The 16,570-nt window shown below is 52.3% G+C and overlaps 6 protein-coding genes across 6 annotated transcripts; 4 read left to right on the top strand and 2 right to left on the bottom strand.

Moving 5' to 3' along the window:
- Positions 1-683: 683 nt before the first annotated feature.
- On the top strand, positions 684-2,096 carry GT037_000651 (uncharacterized protein; the record flags this gene model as incomplete). The annotated part of the gene is made up of 1 exon (XM_038925698.1): positions 684-2,096. The coding sequence occupies one exon, from the start codon at positions 684-686 to the stop codon at positions 2,094-2,096; it is 1,413 nt and encodes a 470-aa protein (XP_038791554.1).
- A 447-nt stretch (positions 2,097-2,543) lies between these two features.
- Positions 2,544-6,465, bottom strand: GT037_000650 (cysteine proteinase; the record flags this gene model as incomplete). The annotated part of the gene is made up of 5 exons (XM_038925697.1): positions 2,544-4,186; positions 4,234-4,783; positions 4,849-5,332; positions 5,386-5,440; positions 5,496-6,465. Coding segments are annotated over 5 exons (3,702 nt in total), but the record flags the coding sequence as incomplete, so codon positions are not given.
- A 540-nt stretch (positions 6,466-7,005) lies between these two features.
- Positions 7,006-7,744, top strand: GT037_000649 (uncharacterized protein; the record flags this gene model as incomplete). Its single annotated transcript, XM_038925696.1, has 4 exons — positions 7,006-7,183; positions 7,241-7,360; positions 7,409-7,612; positions 7,662-7,744. 4 exons carry the CDS (start codon positions 7,006-7,008, stop codon positions 7,742-7,744), a joined length of 585 nt encoding a protein of 194 aa, XP_038791552.1.
- Positions 7,745-8,552: 808 nt separating this feature from the next.
- On the top strand, positions 8,553-9,714 carry GT037_000648 (uncharacterized protein; the record flags this gene model as incomplete). Its single annotated transcript, XM_038925695.1, has 4 exons — positions 8,553-8,610; positions 8,662-8,822; positions 8,880-9,452; positions 9,514-9,714. The coding sequence occupies 4 exons, from the start codon at positions 8,553-8,555 to the stop codon at positions 9,712-9,714; spliced, it is 993 nt and encodes a 330-aa protein (XP_038791551.1).
- A 540-nt stretch (positions 9,715-10,254) lies between these two features.
- On the bottom strand, positions 10,255-15,434 carry GT037_000647 (wd40 repeat-like protein; the record flags this gene model as incomplete). Its single annotated transcript, XM_038925694.1, has 6 exons — positions 10,255-10,408; positions 10,462-11,947; positions 12,070-12,159; positions 12,876-13,783; positions 13,836-14,836; positions 15,207-15,434. The coding sequence occupies 6 exons, from the start codon at positions 15,432-15,434 to the stop codon at positions 10,255-10,257; spliced, it is 3,867 nt and encodes a 1,288-aa protein (XP_038791550.1).
- A 473-nt stretch (positions 15,435-15,907) lies between these two features.
- GT037_000646 (casein kinase substrate phosphoprotein pp28 protein) lies at positions 15,908-16,534 on the top strand (the record flags this gene model as incomplete). Its single annotated transcript, XM_038925693.1, has 1 exon — positions 15,908-16,534. The coding sequence occupies one exon, from the start codon at positions 15,908-15,910 to the stop codon at positions 16,532-16,534; it is 627 nt and encodes a 208-aa protein (XP_038791549.1).
- Between the last annotated feature and the right edge of the window lie 36 nt (positions 16,535-16,570).

Below are 16,570 nucleotides of genomic sequence, written 5' to 3'. Positions count from 1 at the left end.
GCTTTCCGCTGGGGCGGCCGCGCTGCAATGTTGTAACTACATTTTAGCATATTCATCACATTGGCTTGATCGTTAGTATGGCACGATAGTCGATATCCCATCACAACCGACTCATCGTTTTCAGAGATCGTCATCTCTTCGCACTCATGTATTCCAACAGTACGCCTAGCTATCTTGTATGAGATTGGGATACTGCCTGCGCAAGCTCAGTCACCACTTGGCCATTGGCCGAATCCGTCTTACAAACATCCCACATATCGATGCAGGTACCTGAGTCCCTGTCATCATTGGTAGCTTAGGTACCCTGCACCTTATTTGGGTCATTCCAGACAATAGGAAAGTTTTCAACCGGGTATCCTTTTCGACAAAATCATCATCCCAGAACAATATCTCGTCGACTACCCGAAGGATGTAAGCAAGGGTGTTGTCCAGTTTGTCACTCCAAGTCAAAGCTGTGGAGACGTGTAGTTGGAGTACAGATCGGCGTGGTATCGAATCAGCTGCGAGCCTTGAGCTGCCTGTCGCTGCGTGCATTTGCTCCATTGCTGCTGGAAGTGTCACGTAAAGCAGGTCCAGCCGATGCGCTCATAGCACCCCACCCCGCATGCAAGGGTCCGTTAGTCCAAAGTTTCGACAGGAAACATTTGCGTCACGTACACCACCGCCACAATATTGCTGTCAACATGGAGTTTCAAAGAGGAGAGCGCGTGAACTTGAACTTTGATACCGGTGCAGTCGAGAAGCTGGATCAAGAAGAGCAGCATGAGCTCCGCATGCCGTCGTTCCCTACCTTCGTGGGCGACATTCGAGAGCGCGATTCATTACCAGCTAATCCTCCGGTTGCGCCCTCGCTCAAACCGAATGTGAACGGGTTTCCGGCGCACAAAAAACGCGTACCGAGAATGTCGGCCTTCAAACAGCAGCGCGCGGCTAAAGACCAGCAAGCTGTGACGGCACCAAACGCACCTGCGAAGATGCAAGATGCGCCCAAACCACGAAGCGCATTCGGGCTTGACCGGGACGAGGAGAGACGAGCGATAGACGAAGAGAATAGGCAGACACTAGCGGGCATGTCAGATGCAGAGATTGAGCAGGAACGGCAAGAGCTCATGTCGAGTCTCAATCCAGCATTACTGCAGAAGCTGCTCATGCGGTCCAACATTGATCAAGGGAGCAACGAGCGCGACTTTGATACAGAGCCGCCAGCACCAGCAGCCGTTGTACCCCTTTTGACTGACCAAACCAAGCCAGAACCTCAGCCCCAGACCCCAAGTACGAAGAAGGTCTCCTTCGCTGCCCCAGAACCAACAGAGGAGGCAAAGTCACAACCAGCGCCGAGCCTGATGCCTGCCGCACAATCTTCGCCAGACGACGACACCGCATCGGCAGCTATTCCGGATACCACAGACTCAATACACTTCCCACGACCTCCACAACCGCCCGACCTCGACCCAAACGATCCGTCATTTCTCAAAAACCTACATGAGAAGTACTTCCCCACGCTACCCTACGATCCCTCGTCGCTGTCATGGATGTCGCCAATCGACCCATCAGATACCAAATCTCCTTACCACCCCTCTCAAACCGCCCTGAATCCGGCAGAACTGCGCTTCGACTTTTCTGGCAACTTGCTAGCACCTAGCGTCGCACGAGATATACCCACCGACAGGGGCCTTCACCATCACGCCGAAGCCCCAGAGGCAGCAGGATACACAATACCAGAACTCGCAGTCACGGCGCGAAGTAAAGTGGCAAGTCAACGATGTATCGCATACCAAACGCTAGGTCGTATCTTATACAGACTAGGCAGAGGAGAATTCGGCGTTGAGAGCGTGGAACAAATGACGGACGGACCAGCAAAAGTAGCCAAGAATCCAGAGGTAGTAGAAGACGAGGATGGAGAGGAGTGGGTAGAGGAGGATATTGGCAGTGCCATGGCAGGGGGGCTGTGGCAGTGCATCGAGCAAGGAAGGGTGATTGAGACGTTGACTGAAGAGGCCAACAAGGAGAGGGGTCATTTGACTGCACGCACTTTTGCTCAGGAAGCGCTGTGGAATTGGCGAAGAGGCGGAGGGAGGAAGAGACAAGCTGTGTGAGCTTCGTGTGCCACTACGGTGATGACGAGTAAAAACACGTCGTATGCGTGCAACAGAATATATCAGCCTTTACCGGGTCACAAAAACAGTGCCCGTCACTATGCATTATCCTACTTCTATTTGTGAGCCATTACTAATGCTAGTGCCGATGCAAGCACAATTCGTTAGTCATGCCCTTCAAAACAGTTGCATACGCTCAGCGTAGCCCGGTTTGCACAGTACCGATATTCACCTCTAGTCAATCAATCCCACTGGATCTGTCATTGATCCCAACTTCGCTTTTGCCTCTCTTAGGTGGAGATTCCAGACGTGCGCCTACTCTCTTCTCCTGAGGAGTAGTCAAAGGCTCATCCTGGAGTACCAGATCCATGCTAATAGAACAGTCAAGATCAGCAAACAGGAGTAGAGAGAAGGGGGGAAGGGAGCAGGGGCTCAGAAGAAAAGAGCTTACTCCTTCTCCACGCCCTCAATGACAGGTACACCCTTCAGATCTGCCGGTTCAAGCGCCGGCATGGCATCATCGGCAAGCACAACATCCTTCATCTCGACATCCGCCGGTACATCATCCTCGGGTTTTTCAGGTCGGCGACATACAGCCTCAGTGTACTCGTCCACGAGATCAGCTCTCACGTACACCACACCTGTGCTGACCTTCGGTCGGGATCCTTCCTCCTTGTCGAGCACTATACCCTCCTCTACAACAGGATCTACTTGTTCGTCGTTGTAAACTCTCCAGTCGTTGTTTTGGAAGTCGTAGATGTAGATCCAGTAATGGCCACCTTTAACGTCGCCGCGGTGGGTGAAGACAGCATGAAGACGGTAGGGAACAGAAGTGCAGTCTTTGAAGACGGTGTTGATTTCCGACTCCAGAGTCGTCATCTGGCCATCGATGCCCGACAGATCGGCGGCGAGGTTGGTGGCCCGAGTTTGGAGGGCGTCACAGAGTTCGGGAGGTGGAGTAGGCAAAAAGTCTTGCCTCGATGATACTGGCTCATGCTCTGACTTCTCTGTGGTGAGACTTTCGACAAAGTCGCCTGCTGCCTTCAGACAGTCAGGTAGGTTCATGCCTTCCATGCCTGTTGTCTGTAGCTTTGTTCGTTTTGCGTCTAGCTCGCGCAGCTCTTTCTGTTTTGCCCATTGCGCTTTGCGAAGTTCTAGCAATTGTGCTTCATCTAGTGTTGGTGTTCTCGCCAAGTAACGATCTAGATACATGGTCTTCTCTAGACCGATATGCGAGTGATCGTATACAGGCTGGCCTTTGTTGAATTGCAACCGCTTCACATTGATGATCTGAATGGGCGCGGCCTGTTCGACATAATCGTATCTGGTACCACTGCCACCTTCTATCTCACCTAGTCCGAAATCTTCGTCAAGGGTAGCATAGAGTGAGCGATCTCGTTGTCCAGTAGCCACAAGGAAATGATCTCGGAGTTCCTGGACTTTCTGTACACCATCTGGTTTCTCCATAACTGTGGTAACATCACCAAAGAATAGCTTCTTGATGGCGTCTCCTTGCTCGCCTTCTCGTAAAATACTATCGCCCGTTATGGCGCAGGAGATGAGGTCAAATATGTTGGCCATGACTTCTGCGGCGTCCTGCTGCCGAGCGCTCTCCTCGATTCTACCAATCTTTGTACTTGATTGAACAGCGGGCTTCATGGCCGGCTTAGGGTCTGCTCGTGGCGGTATTGGGGGAGGTCGAGTCGGTGGAGCAGGTATGTCGCTCTCGCTCTTGCTTACTGAACCATCATCGGCCATGACCAAATCAGCAGATGTAACCGGAGCTGCATCGGTATCATCCATAACGGAATCCGCAGGCTTTGCCTCATCGTTATTCACGACTGAACCTGCCGGAGCTTCTGCGGGAATTGACTGGATTGCCGCAGGTGGTAACATGGGTCCGCTGACCACTGCTCCGTCGATGGTACCTAAACCAGTGCGATCGGTAGTGTCCATTGGCGGTGACTGTGTCGATTCTATAGGGTTATCCGATTTGCAGAGTGCGAGAGAAGCAAGATCTATCGCAGGCTGTACCGTCTCTGTTGAAGCGGTCGTCATTTGCTCGAAGAGAGCCCGTAACTCACGAACGACTATCCAAAGTTAATCTTGATTCGCGCCAAAGGAGGTTTATACTGACACTTCTGTGCCGTCAAAACTCTTTCGGCTGTGACGAGCATGCGCCCAACTTTCTTGTTATTCAATGCTTCTGGGGAGGGGTCTTGCATATGCTTTTCAATATCGAGAATAAGATCTCTTAGAGGCTTGATAGTGAACAAGAATTGGAGTACGCTGTTCAGGTAGCAGGTATTGCCAATGTTGCGAAGCCCGACCGGCCATTTATCGAGAGGGTACAGGTTTCGTCTGAATTCTGAGCGTTTCGGGTTGACATGGTTGTCGCCAAATCTTTGTGACTGGTCGTACTGGATGAGAGCGTGCGCTTTCTCCATTCTTAATCTCTCACTTGTGCCGATTTCATATGTGCTAAGAACAGATTCTAGAACTGCAGGATCAAGCGGGACCGTTCTGTCTGTTTGGTCGAAGAGAGCGTATGCGTCACCTATGTCCATTTCAGGATCGCTCATCGTCCCGAATTTGGCAAAATGGCGTAGTCGTTCGCTGTTGCGCGTCTCTGCTATAATTTCCACAGCCTTTCTGGCAGTTTCTATGCTTGAAGGGTTGTCTTGAGTCTAGTTTGCGCGTTAGCATTCGTTCCAGACGACAAGCAGTCCATGTAGGGATCCGTGCAAAGTACCTTGAGCGAATACATGGTTGGAACGAAATCGTCAGCTACGCTAGGATCAAGGTCGAAGAAGGCCATCGCTTGTTCGTACGTCTCGATAGAGCCCGAGGCTTCTGCTCGTATTCTATCGCTCTCACGCACGTCTCCCAGAACTCGTAGTTGCTTTCGCGCCTCCTCGGCTTGGATAACGCTGACATCGGCTAGGCGGGAACGGAAACATCCAATGATGTGATCGTCGCCTATTACGCTTGCGTGTGTTGGGTCAATACCAAAGTATTGGTATGCGCGCTCGGCCTCCCGTTTGCTTGTGAGACCCTGTGAAGCCAACATAGCTACCTGCATCCCGAGCAGGTCACTTTGGCGACCGGTCGCGAGATCCTGCAAGCATTCAAAGTAGTACGCCTTGTTCTCGATGTCAACGGCGCCTTGTCGAGAGAAGGCGAAGAGGATCAAGGAGTCGTCAAAGTCTCCAACAGCACCCAGACTAGCGTAGTAGCTATTCCCTGTCAGTAATCAGAGGACTGGTGAAGGTGAAGGCGGGGCACGTACGGATGATCTTCTTCGTGGTTTGTACTGCGTGTCTCCCGTTCTTTCGCCTTGGCGTCTGTGCAGCTCGTCAGTATCACATTGTGCAACGAGCGGCGCGTATATGGACATACAATCCGCACATGCTAATGCCCTTTCCATGTCGCCACGTGACGGCGTAGGATACATGGGTTGATGTCTACAACCCACGCGTTCGCTCTCTGGCATGTCCAGTATTATGGTATTTAATTCATAGCGAGCGTCCTCGATCTTGGAGCGCAGCGTCGATTCAAGAGGAGATGTGGGTTCCTCGGGCTTAGGAAGATACCAGGCTTCTACAAAAGTGTCCTCCTCTTCTTCCTGGTGTTTCTCGAAGCCCAGACGTCTCAGTATCGAGTCACAATCTTTACCAAAAGTCTTGAGAAACTTCTTGTTTAACAGCGGGATGCGCGCCTTGCCCTTTGCTGGTTTTAACGAGTCCTGCAGATATGTGTTCAGATAATCAGGAGCATCGACCCTCCGTGCCATGCTTGTGTCTGCTCGGTCGCCAGCGATCTGTTTCGCTGCTTCCCATCGCCTTCTAAGTTGAGCCTGGTTCGTCAAGGTCTCAATGTCGTGCTCCGAGAAGCACGGCGGTTTGATGCTGATCCGTACCTGGACCGAACATTGTGGCGCAGAACAGCGAAAGATATAGGTACGCGGCCGTAGCTGAGCCTCGAACCTGGCCGTGTTGTTTGCGTCATCCTCTCCTTGGTAGAGAAAGTGGTGCAGGGCATAGTCCTCGTTTCCCTTGCCACACGACTTGACTTTGGCAGCATCGATGCGATGGTCGACGAGTATATCGACATGCCAGCGACACTTGATGCAGTAAGAAGCGACCTTGTATACGGTACTCGAGGTTGGGTCTTGGCCTGGCACGGGTAACAGCGACTGCTCGGACTTGGTAAACAGGTTGTGACGGCAGTTTCTAAAAGGCACGGCGGGGACTGGCGGGGCTTTGCTGTCGTGTTGCGGTGGGGTGCTGGTCAACAAGTTGCGACCGGCGCGTTCTTCGTGTCGTGGGTCGTACGTGAAGAGATCCTGGAGCAACCGCGGCGCTGTCTTGCCTGGAAGCCATAGTTAGCACACGCTGGTGGCACAAGAATGGAAAAGGTACCGGGCGCCATGTCTGCTGGGGGTGGCAGCGGAGAGCAGCAGTGCAGCTTGTGTTATGGATGACAGAAAGCGAGGTGGAGTAGGACAGCACAGCACGCACGGCGATATGGGTGGAGAAGGGCGAAGAGAGGTTGCCAACGTGCGACTGAAGCGTTTACAGCGAGGGCATCGCGGGCGGCAACCGCCTAGCATACACTATATTGCTAGGTTCCAGAAGGAACGGAACAACTAGCCCGCGTGGACGAAGTTTTCACTTCAAGGGCTATGCATGGTAGAAAGTAAAGCCATAGAGGCACAAGCGGCGAAGCAAACAGCCTTGCGGCAGTCCATGCGACAGCTCAAGGCGACGCGGCGCGCGATGATGCAGTGCCCGCCCGCCGCCTGAGCCCTGAGTGCCAAGACGCTTACCGTCTGGCGCAACTTGCCGCAGCCGACTTCACCAACGTCTATAGAGCTTCCAAGTCGACACCCACGCCCAATTCGCCCGCCATGGCCGACCAACACGTCACCTTCCACCCCCGGGACGCCCTCGCCAATACGGCGAATACCACTCTCCAGACCACGGCTGTCGGCGCCGTCGTTGCTGGTGTGCAGAACACACTACGGAAGCAGAATGTCGGAGCCATGGGCATCCTCACCCGCTCGGGAGGCATAATCGCCCTCTACGGTCCGTAGCAGGCCAATTGCACGCACATCCATCACGATGAAGCTAATCGACGTGCAGCTGGTGTCGGAGCCGCCTATCAATTCACACTCGACGCGACCAGCAACCTGCGACAAAAAGACGACTGCTACAGCGAAGCAGTTGCTGGTTTCGTCGCTGGATGCGGTGTCGGTGTTGCCAGTACGCATATCCGAGACTCGTGCGTGGCCTGGTACTGACAGACTACAGGACGGAGCCTTCCCTTCATGCTCGGTGCCGGAGTGTGCTTCTCCACCGCCCTTAGTGCCTACCGATACGCCAATGGTATGCGCGGTGTCGGAGACATCCGCGACCAGGTCGATGACGATGGCGAGGTCGAGCGCAGGGAGGAGCTGAAGAAGGTGCGCAGGCGGCCACTATCTGAGACGCTCCAGCAACTGGGCGAGGGACGAGGTATGTTGAAAGGTGGGCAGCACACGCTCGCTGAGACTGACTCTCCTAGGAATCTACGGCCCCGGCTACGAGGAGAGGAGGCGGCAACGACTGCTGGAGAAGTACGGCATCGACGTCAAGGCAGAGCAATAGTCGGCTCGAAAGCAACAAACCTTTTCTTGGAGTTTACCACAACAAATACCTCATCACAAACACCTGGGCTACATCTGGCTCGTGTATATACTATCTCGACAATCGAACTGTTCATCAAGATCCTGGCATTGTCTCTTACGCATGTGGTGGGACGAAGTCTCTCAGTCTCAATGTGAACCAAACGAATCTCCAATAGGCTCTGTTGTGAATGGGCGAATATCCTGAACACTGATGTAACAAGACATGCAGCGCGGGCTGTGTATAAGCTTGAGTTGCAGCTATCCGCTCTGTTCAAGGCCAATTGGTCAATGAGAAGAAGGCGCGCGATATCGTGTGATGTTCAGATAGCTCTTGTCGATTTTTCGGTCTGAACCTACTCATTTGGGACAACAGCCTTGCTTCTGCTATCGGTGACAACATATTAGATGCTATTGGTGAAATGCGGGGTAGCGTGCATCCCACCAGTTCGACCATATCGCGTATCTCGGTCCTCACCTTAAATATGCTCACTACTACATTGTTCTCGAGAAGAAGAAAAAATTCCCTAGAAGAGAAGATCATTTTATTACAGAAATTGAGTAGGAATCCAAGTCGCAGATCATGTAGACCAGCGTTTTGCATCATGATGATATTTTTGTCGCGCTCAATGCGCGTCTCTTCTCCCAACCCCACTAAACCGCCTCATGACGCGTGAACCTCTCCCAAGACTCCTCAAGGTCCAGCGCATTTGGTAAAGCGTGTAACGATAACTTGAAGTTCTAGCTTCTTCGAGTCAACCAAGCTAAATCGCGATTGAATCTCATGCACAATGGTCGAGTCCAACCTCAAAGAGACCCTCTACCGCCAATTCCACCAGGATGTCGCAAGTGCGTAGTTGTAATCAATAGCAATAGATACACTGGAATAACACATACCAGCGCTCCACAGGCAAATCGAAAGCTTATCTTCCCTGTCGACATCTGGTGGCGAGCGCAATCAAGCGATAGACGACTGCCTCGCAGGCATAGATCGATTATCCCACGATGTCCAAGACGCGTCAAGTCTTCTACCCGCGTATGATCAGCGGACATATAGCGAGGTGAGTTCTTATGAAAAAATTTGAGGATGGGAAGATCGAGCTGACGAGAGAGTATAGACGATCAAGAAGTTGAGTGAGAAGTTGTCAAGTGTGAGGAACAGCTTCGATCCACCCAAGAAGTTCAGTTTCAAGAGCAAGAAGAAGGATATCATGAAGCCAGAAGCTAAACCGGAGGCATCCGATACATCGAGCGCGAAGTCGTCTTCTCTACTTGAACACCAGCCGTCGCAACCACCACAACATCAAGAAACGGCGCAACAGGATTTGTCCACGTCGACCCTCTCCCACAAGTCGCACGCCCATATAACTCTCGCTCAAGCCCTTTACGCCACAAGCTCACCAACGGTTTCCCATCTTGCCCACTGTGTCGTCGATCTCAGCGCTCCAACAAAAGCCGACGCACCCTTTGCCGCTCTTTACCTCCGCTCCATAACCTCCTCGCTCATCATTACCGGCCAAGTCGCAGGAGCAATCCACATCACAGACGTCTCCAACAGTGTCATAGTAACAGCGTGTCGACAGTTCCGTATGCATGGCAGCAAAGACGTGGATGTGTATCTGCATAGTACTAGTCGACCAATCTTCGAGGATTGTGAGGGCTTAAGGTTTGCGCCACTACCTGATTCCTACGTGAGTCGGTCTTCTGGAATATATAGCCTTTGCTCATATAACAGCGCTAACGATCGTGTAGAAGACACCAGAGATCGAGCAGTCAGCCAACCAGTGGAATCAGATCGATGACTTCAAGTGGTTGAAGGCCGAGCCAAGTCCACACTTCAACATACTCCCTGCAGCTGAACGTGTTCCTGAGGAGGTTTGGAGCGGAAACATACCGGGTAACGATGAGAGCCTAGATGGTACCCTGCAGGCTGTTGGTATACGGTGTCGATAAATGTTGAATAATTGACTGACTGAAGTGTATTGAGATAAGTTGTAATGTTCTATCTACGGGTAAAGTAGTCCTTATACCCCTTAAACCTTTCTTTGTCTTGAATTTTGACTGTATAGTCGTTTGTCTTAGACAACGATGAATGACCAAATGGTCATCCAATCTCCCATGGAGCCACCAGTATCTGCCAGGCAGATTGTTCTTGACGAAAGGCCCTCGTCAGGATTTCACAATACATAGAGGATGTTTTCTGACGGCCGTAGTGAAAGGTGCTGTATATTGTATGCTGATCTGTTGCGGCCGTGTAACTGGTAGTACATGTGAGGAAAACCCTACCTAGCTAAGGAACTCGCCCTAAAAAGATCATACCATCACCCTTTTACCCGGAAGAAAATACCACGATAAACATGTATAAAGAGCCAGAATGCTGCATGCTAGACGCGATGCGCGATGCAAGAATGCCCACCAGGCCGACCTACCACACCAACAGCACACTTCTGTTGTGACGGAGACCAGTTTGCGCGAAAGAGATAACTCACTGGCTCATGCGAGATGAACGAAGACGAGAGCGACGACAATTGCTGTGAGAGAGCTCTTTCCGGCACCAACGATATGACCGGTGTTGATAGGGACTTCGATATAACTGGGAGAGGGCGCAATTATCGTACCGTTGATGCCGCCAGATGGGTGTGGGTAACTAAGAGACTGGTTAGTGGATGTTCAAAGGTACAAGGAGACTGCAAGACATACCCGGATCCGGAGGGATAACCAGAAACACTTGAAGGGAAGCTTGTCGCTACAGCCTGTGTGTCCGTGTTTGTGTTGCTGCCAGCCCCATTGGAGGAAGGTCCTGCAGTGACGTACGAGGTGAACGTTTGCGTCTGAGAGCTCGTAATCCTAATCGTGCTATCGGTGACGGTAGATTTAAAGCCTGCTGAGTGCGAGGGGTTGGAGTAACCAGATGTCGCAGACGTTCTAGCCGGATATGTACCAGAGCCAATACCCGAAGATCTTGATGCAGTGTCGGATGGAACAAAGTAGCTACCTGATGAAGGCCCAGCCGATGGGCCACCAGACGGAAAAGAGCTGGGCACAGCATCCGTCTCGGAGCCTGTGAAGAGCCTGCTTGAGGAAGGTCCAGCAGAGCTGGCACTTGGCAAAGAGGCTGTGGGAGAAGAAGGTAGAACAGCAGCGCCCGAGCTTGTCAGTACGTCTGAGTTACCCGGTGGCACAATGTATCCACTCGAATACAGACCAGCAGGGCTTGAAGAGATAGCCGATTTGCTTGATGACATTGCATACCCGCTTGAAGATGGACCTGTGGGTAACGAGACTGTGAAGGTAGTCGGCACGGTACCTATGTAAGAGCCTGACTGTTTAGTCGAGATGCTGGAAGGAACGTTGTATCCACTCGACGATGAATCAGTAACGGTAGCACTGAGGGAAGTAGGCACTGCATCTGTATTGCTACTAGGTGGGGTTGCTGAGCGGGAGGGAGCATAGCCTGGCGTCGAAGGAGTAACCGAATTACCGGAACTAGGTCCCAGAGATGGAATTACCAACGAGATAGGTACTGCATCGGTGTTGCTGTACGATGGAGTTGCTGAGCTACCAGAGGGAACAGAGCCTGGGTATGAAATAGATGAGACCAATGAGCTATCAGGAGGTGCAACGTATCCAGTCGAAGAGCCGATAGGACTGAGTGAGGTTGGTGAACCGGAATAAAACGAACTGACGACATCTAAGGTGGTAGATGAAGGGATCACAATGACAACGCTTGACCCGGGATACACAGACGTAAGGGTAACGACGACAGGGCCGTTGTAAGACGCCGGCCGAGTGATTACGCTCACACTAGGTACCGTGGCATAGGCGCTTGAGGAGACGTCCGTTGGCAGAGCGCTTGACTGAGGAGCAGAGCCACTGGAGTATTCGGAACCGGTGGGAGAGATCGAAGACCCAGGAATGGTGCTGACAGTGATGCCTGCAGGCTCGGTGGGGTATGCAGAGCTGGCAACGGATGAAGGATTAACTGTAGTCGCAGGTGGTCCATATCCGGGAGGTGTGGATGAGAGAAGACAGATTGTTGTTGTTGCAGTGACATAAACGACGGATGTCTGGGCAGTTGTAGTATAAGGAGGGCAGCTCGCGATATCCGTACAGATCTCGGAGACTAGATGAGTTGACGTGACCATAACAACCATGGAGTGCGTGTCTGTGAGGGCGCGCTGGACATCTGTTCACAAGTCAGGGTTACTTGATCGTTCAGGATCGCCAGATCTCGCTTCGAGGAGTGTCGCTACCCTATTGAGCAGCGATGCTGACTAGGAGATGACATGTAGGGAGGGTATGACTTACGAGGAGCTGCAAGAGGCTGGACTGCGAGAGCAGTACCTCCGAAGATAGCGGCAAGCTGAATGATCTTCATGTCAAGCGTCGGGCTGGCAGCTGAGGCGAGGTTGGATAAGAGAGTGCACCTGATGAGCAAGATGATTAAAGGGCCAGATCAGATGCTGAAGGAGGGCGGTGATGGTTGTGGCAAGCGAGTGTAGGAGATTTATGTGAGCAGAAGAGAGATGATAAACACTGGGCGATGGACTATATCTAGGGAGGCACGAGTGCCAAGGGATGGGCGACCTCTGTGAAGCTTTGAGGTTAGGGAAGGTGCTCTCAGATCACAACAAACAAGTCCAAGTGGCAAGGGCAACAACCCTCGGACGCCACTGGGATAATGTAAAACTACAGCAACGTCATGAGATAACCTTCGGCAGCTCCAAGCGCAATCGCAAGAGACCAATTTTTTCACTTCAAGGCCGAGTGGGGTCAGAATCGCAGATATGCCTAATAGACGACTCACGATGCCATCCGAACACGCTATTGTGGAAGATCAGGGTCAACAACATGGAGGATGAGATTGAAAGAATGAGATTCTACATGCGGGTATACTATAGCTAGTCATCTTGATGCTTTTACTTCCTAAAAAAAAAACGCCCGAATGCACCCATCCGTATATGAACACCTCAAGGCCTAGCTTGATGCTAAGCTTTATTGACGTGTCGGTAGATACGCACCGCCGGCAAGGACCAAATTCATCCGGGTGAACTGTACCTTATATACGGGACTGTCTTTAGTCGGAAAGACGCTGATCTGGTCCGCCGACACACCTGCCTCCTTGCTGGCCTTCTTTCCCGTGACTGTGGTGCCACTTGCGCCTTTGGTCGTCATGGCGCCATCTGCCTTCGCAGCCACACCGTCAGCAGCCTTATCGCTAGTCTCTTGCAGTACATCCCAAACACGAACTGTCTTATCCGCACCGGCTGAGACAAGAACGCTGGACTCCACACTCCAAGAAAGCGACCAGATCCCGCCTTTGCCATGTCCGCGCATACGCTTGCGTCTTCGCCCAGTTTCAAGAGTCCAGAGGATAATGTTGCCAGCATCGTCAGCGGATGCCAGGGTTCTGCCATCAGGAGAACAGGCTATAGCAGTTACATTGCCTGTATGACCAGTAAAGAGGCGCAAGCAATTACCACCGGCGATGTGCCACATGCGCACCGTGCGGTCGCAAGAGCCGGTAAATACGTAAAGATTGTTGGGATGGAAAGCAACGCAGTCAACGTCATTGTCATGGCCAACATAGATGCGTAGAGGTTCAATGTGATCTGTTGACCACAGACGCGCGGTACGATCGTTCGAACCAGTAAGGAAATAGTGTCCATACGGTCCCCATTGCAGGTCCCAGACAGGATTGTCGTGTCCGCGATACGCTACAAGACAGGTGTATGTATCTAATGACCATAGCCTGACGGTCTTGTCTTCCGAACATGAAAGAAGGCATTCTGAGTTTGTGGGCGGGCCAGAAGGATACGGATTTGCTGTAGAGGGTGAGAAGGCCACCGCAGTAACAGGGCCTGAGTGGCCAACAAGCCGCCTGGAAGACGATGGCTGAGTGTCTGGGTTGTCGTTCGGAGAGGTGAGAGGACTGCCGTCCATGGACCACACGCGGATGTAGGACTCGTTCATGCCGGCTGCGACGAGCTGGTTGTCACCAGAGAAGTCGATACAGTTGATACTGTTACCGCGTCAGTCAATAAATTTCAGAGGGGTATAATGAGTCGACTGACCTGTCATACGTGTTATGAAAGGTGTACATGGTCACGCTGACAGCGGGACCAACACCGCCTGTTCTGCCTTCCATCTTGTAGCGATCTCGGTGCTCGATGATCTTCTGAACCTCCATAGAGACGTCGCGCGCTAGAGAGGGAGGCAGAGGAACAAACTCACGCGAAGGCCCGTCTTCTGTTGGTTCCTGTTTTATGCGTTGCTCAAACTCCTCTACCAGACTTGGTTGTCCTGGTCTTGGCGCATTCTTAGCGTCCTCGTCTTGTAGAGCTGCTCGGACGTCTTCCTGCAGATCTGCCTCCTGTGGGTATGCTCCTAATTGTAGCCTGATTCGGGCAGCTTCCGCTTCGGGATCGTGGCGCGCAGTAAGAGGATGACCTGGGGCGTGTCCTGGAATACCTTCATCCTCCGCTGGGAGCTCGTCTTCGCCATGTCCACTCGCAAGAATTGCTGCAATGCTTTTCTCAGCGGTGGCTGTCCGGTCGACAGTGACGATGTTCAGGTGTTCCCGGATCACGTCTATTATTGTCGCACCACCGTCAAAATGCTTGGATTCGAGAAATTGAATGAGGTTGAAGAATGGCATGGTCGTTAGCGTGATCCGATATTTGTTGTCGATGTACAGCTTCGCTATTCGACTCTCCTGCAGATGTGCTTGTAATCGCACTTGGCGAAGTGTCTTGATGTCTTCGTCGTGGTCGCGCTCAAACAGGCCCTGGTACGTTGCAAAAAATGTTTCCGCATCTTTCGTGTAAAAGTCGCGCACCAGGTCCAGAAATGAGTACACAAAGACGGGCCACAGCAGCTTTCGCAACTCTGGTCTATACAGATCCAGGTTATCTTCGGTGTATTTGCGTAGAAGCTCGAATGCTTTTGTATATTTCGCGCCGCCTGCTTCGGTACTCTGCGCCGTGAGCGGCTGGCCGTTGGTCTGCGGTTCAGACTCCTTGCGGAGCATCGCCTCGGTGCGAACATAGCCTTTTTTTGAGAGGTACTCCAAGACCTGTACAAAAGTTAGCAAAGACACGCTCCAAGGTAGAGTCATCCCCAGGTTGGAAGCAATTGATGCTCCAAGTGCGCAGTACCATATTGTTGCTACTGGAATTCGCCGCATGGGCCTGGCTGTGCAACGATGCGCTCATATTTGACTGTCGTGACGTTGCTGGCTAGGGTGCAAAGCAGAACGCGCGAAGCTGGAAACTTGTCGCAGTAGAGAAAAAAGGTTGTGGTAGATATGTAATGGTAATGTGCGTGCAGAATGAGAGCTGAGCGGCGTACAAGGTGGAAGGAAGCGCAAGTCAAGAATATAGCCAAGGACAGCTTTCTTTCACCAAACGCGACATCCAGAACCCGCTGTAACAATGCGCTCTCACTCTTCGTAATTGTACGGGCACCACAATAGCAGACGACGTGATGATAGGAAAAAGAGCTGTACCCACAATCTGGTTCAAGTTCTGCTGGGACTGCGGCCCTGAGGCACCTGGCGGCGGAGGACCGCCTTGCGGAGGCATGGCGTTGTGTGGTGGTAAACCTGCGCTGGGTGGTCCATTTCCTACACTCATTTGCCTTACAGGCCCGGGCCCTTGCGGGGGCCCTGACATGGTTGTGGTGTTGCTCCTTCTCTTCTATATTGGCAGAAGGCTGCTCTTTCACCTCGAGGCTAGGTGGAGACGGGTCGCAATGCGCATGGAGGATCGGAAACGCCTTCCGATGGTTGCTTCTCTGTCGCAAGTGGTAGTGGTGAGATATCGACGCGTGGAGTCTCTGTGTAGATAGGTGAGTCGCGTCTGAAGCTTCCCAGGACGTCACCGAGCCTAGCCGTGTTGCGGAGTGAAAGACGGAAGTGAGGTTCGACTCGCGCGGCCTGCCAAGAAGGCCGCGCGCATGCATGGCGGGCGGCCCTGAGCTTCCCCAGCTTCGACTCCAAGACACGCAACTCACGCCAAATACATGTCGCATTACTTTCTGGCAAACCTGCTCTTGTCGCAGACAACCTCTCTTTAGCCTCATAAACCAATCAACCTCTCTGGCACTCTGGCCGCTATCATTGTCCACACCCTCCAGACATCCCACCATGTCCACCGAAGCCGATCCACAAACCGCAAACGAGGTAGACCAGCAACAGGCCGGAACCACCAAAGCTTCTGAAGAGCCGAAGACATATCGTGAGGTCGCTGCTGAACACATCGACACCCTCAACGAGATCAACCACCAAATACCCAAATTGCTCAAATATTTTGCAACCGCCCTTAGCCAGCTCACCAACGACCCCATCCCCTTCCAACATGACGCTATGGAGTGTACCCCTGGCACCCTAGAGGCGCGTAAAGAAGCTTTCCGAATCAACGCTCTCTTCGTTGGTGCATCCTGCGAAGTAATACGAACAGAGTTGGTGAAGCAAATCAACGCTCTGGAGCGGTACAAAGTCATACCCAAAAGCCATCCCAAGTTCACCGTCACGCAGAGACAGGGCCAGGGGCAGAAAGGCAAGGAAAGTGAGACGGAAGTTGTGGACCCGGAGAAAGAAGTCAAGAACGGAGGCTATGGGGAGTTTGACGTTGGCGTGCTGAACGCAAGGGCGAGCTCGGGACAGGTTGGGACCGAAGATGTTTTGGATCGGGCCAAGGCCATACTAGAGGAGCTACAGAAACGAACTGGCGGTGCGGTAGGTGGAGAAGAATACATGGATGTCGATGGATGAGAGTGCTACGACGTATTGAGTGAGATGCGTCCAGCC

Source organism: Alternaria burnsii (genome assembly GCF_013036055.1).
Source record: "Alternaria burnsii strain CBS107.38 chromosome Unknown 705, whole genome shotgun sequence".
In the NCBI taxonomy this organism is placed as follows: domain Eukaryota; kingdom Fungi; phylum Ascomycota; class Dothideomycetes; order Pleosporales; family Pleosporaceae; genus Alternaria; species Alternaria burnsii.
Note: the sequence above shows the minus strand (reverse complement) of the source record. Positions and strands in the feature narration are given on the sequence as shown.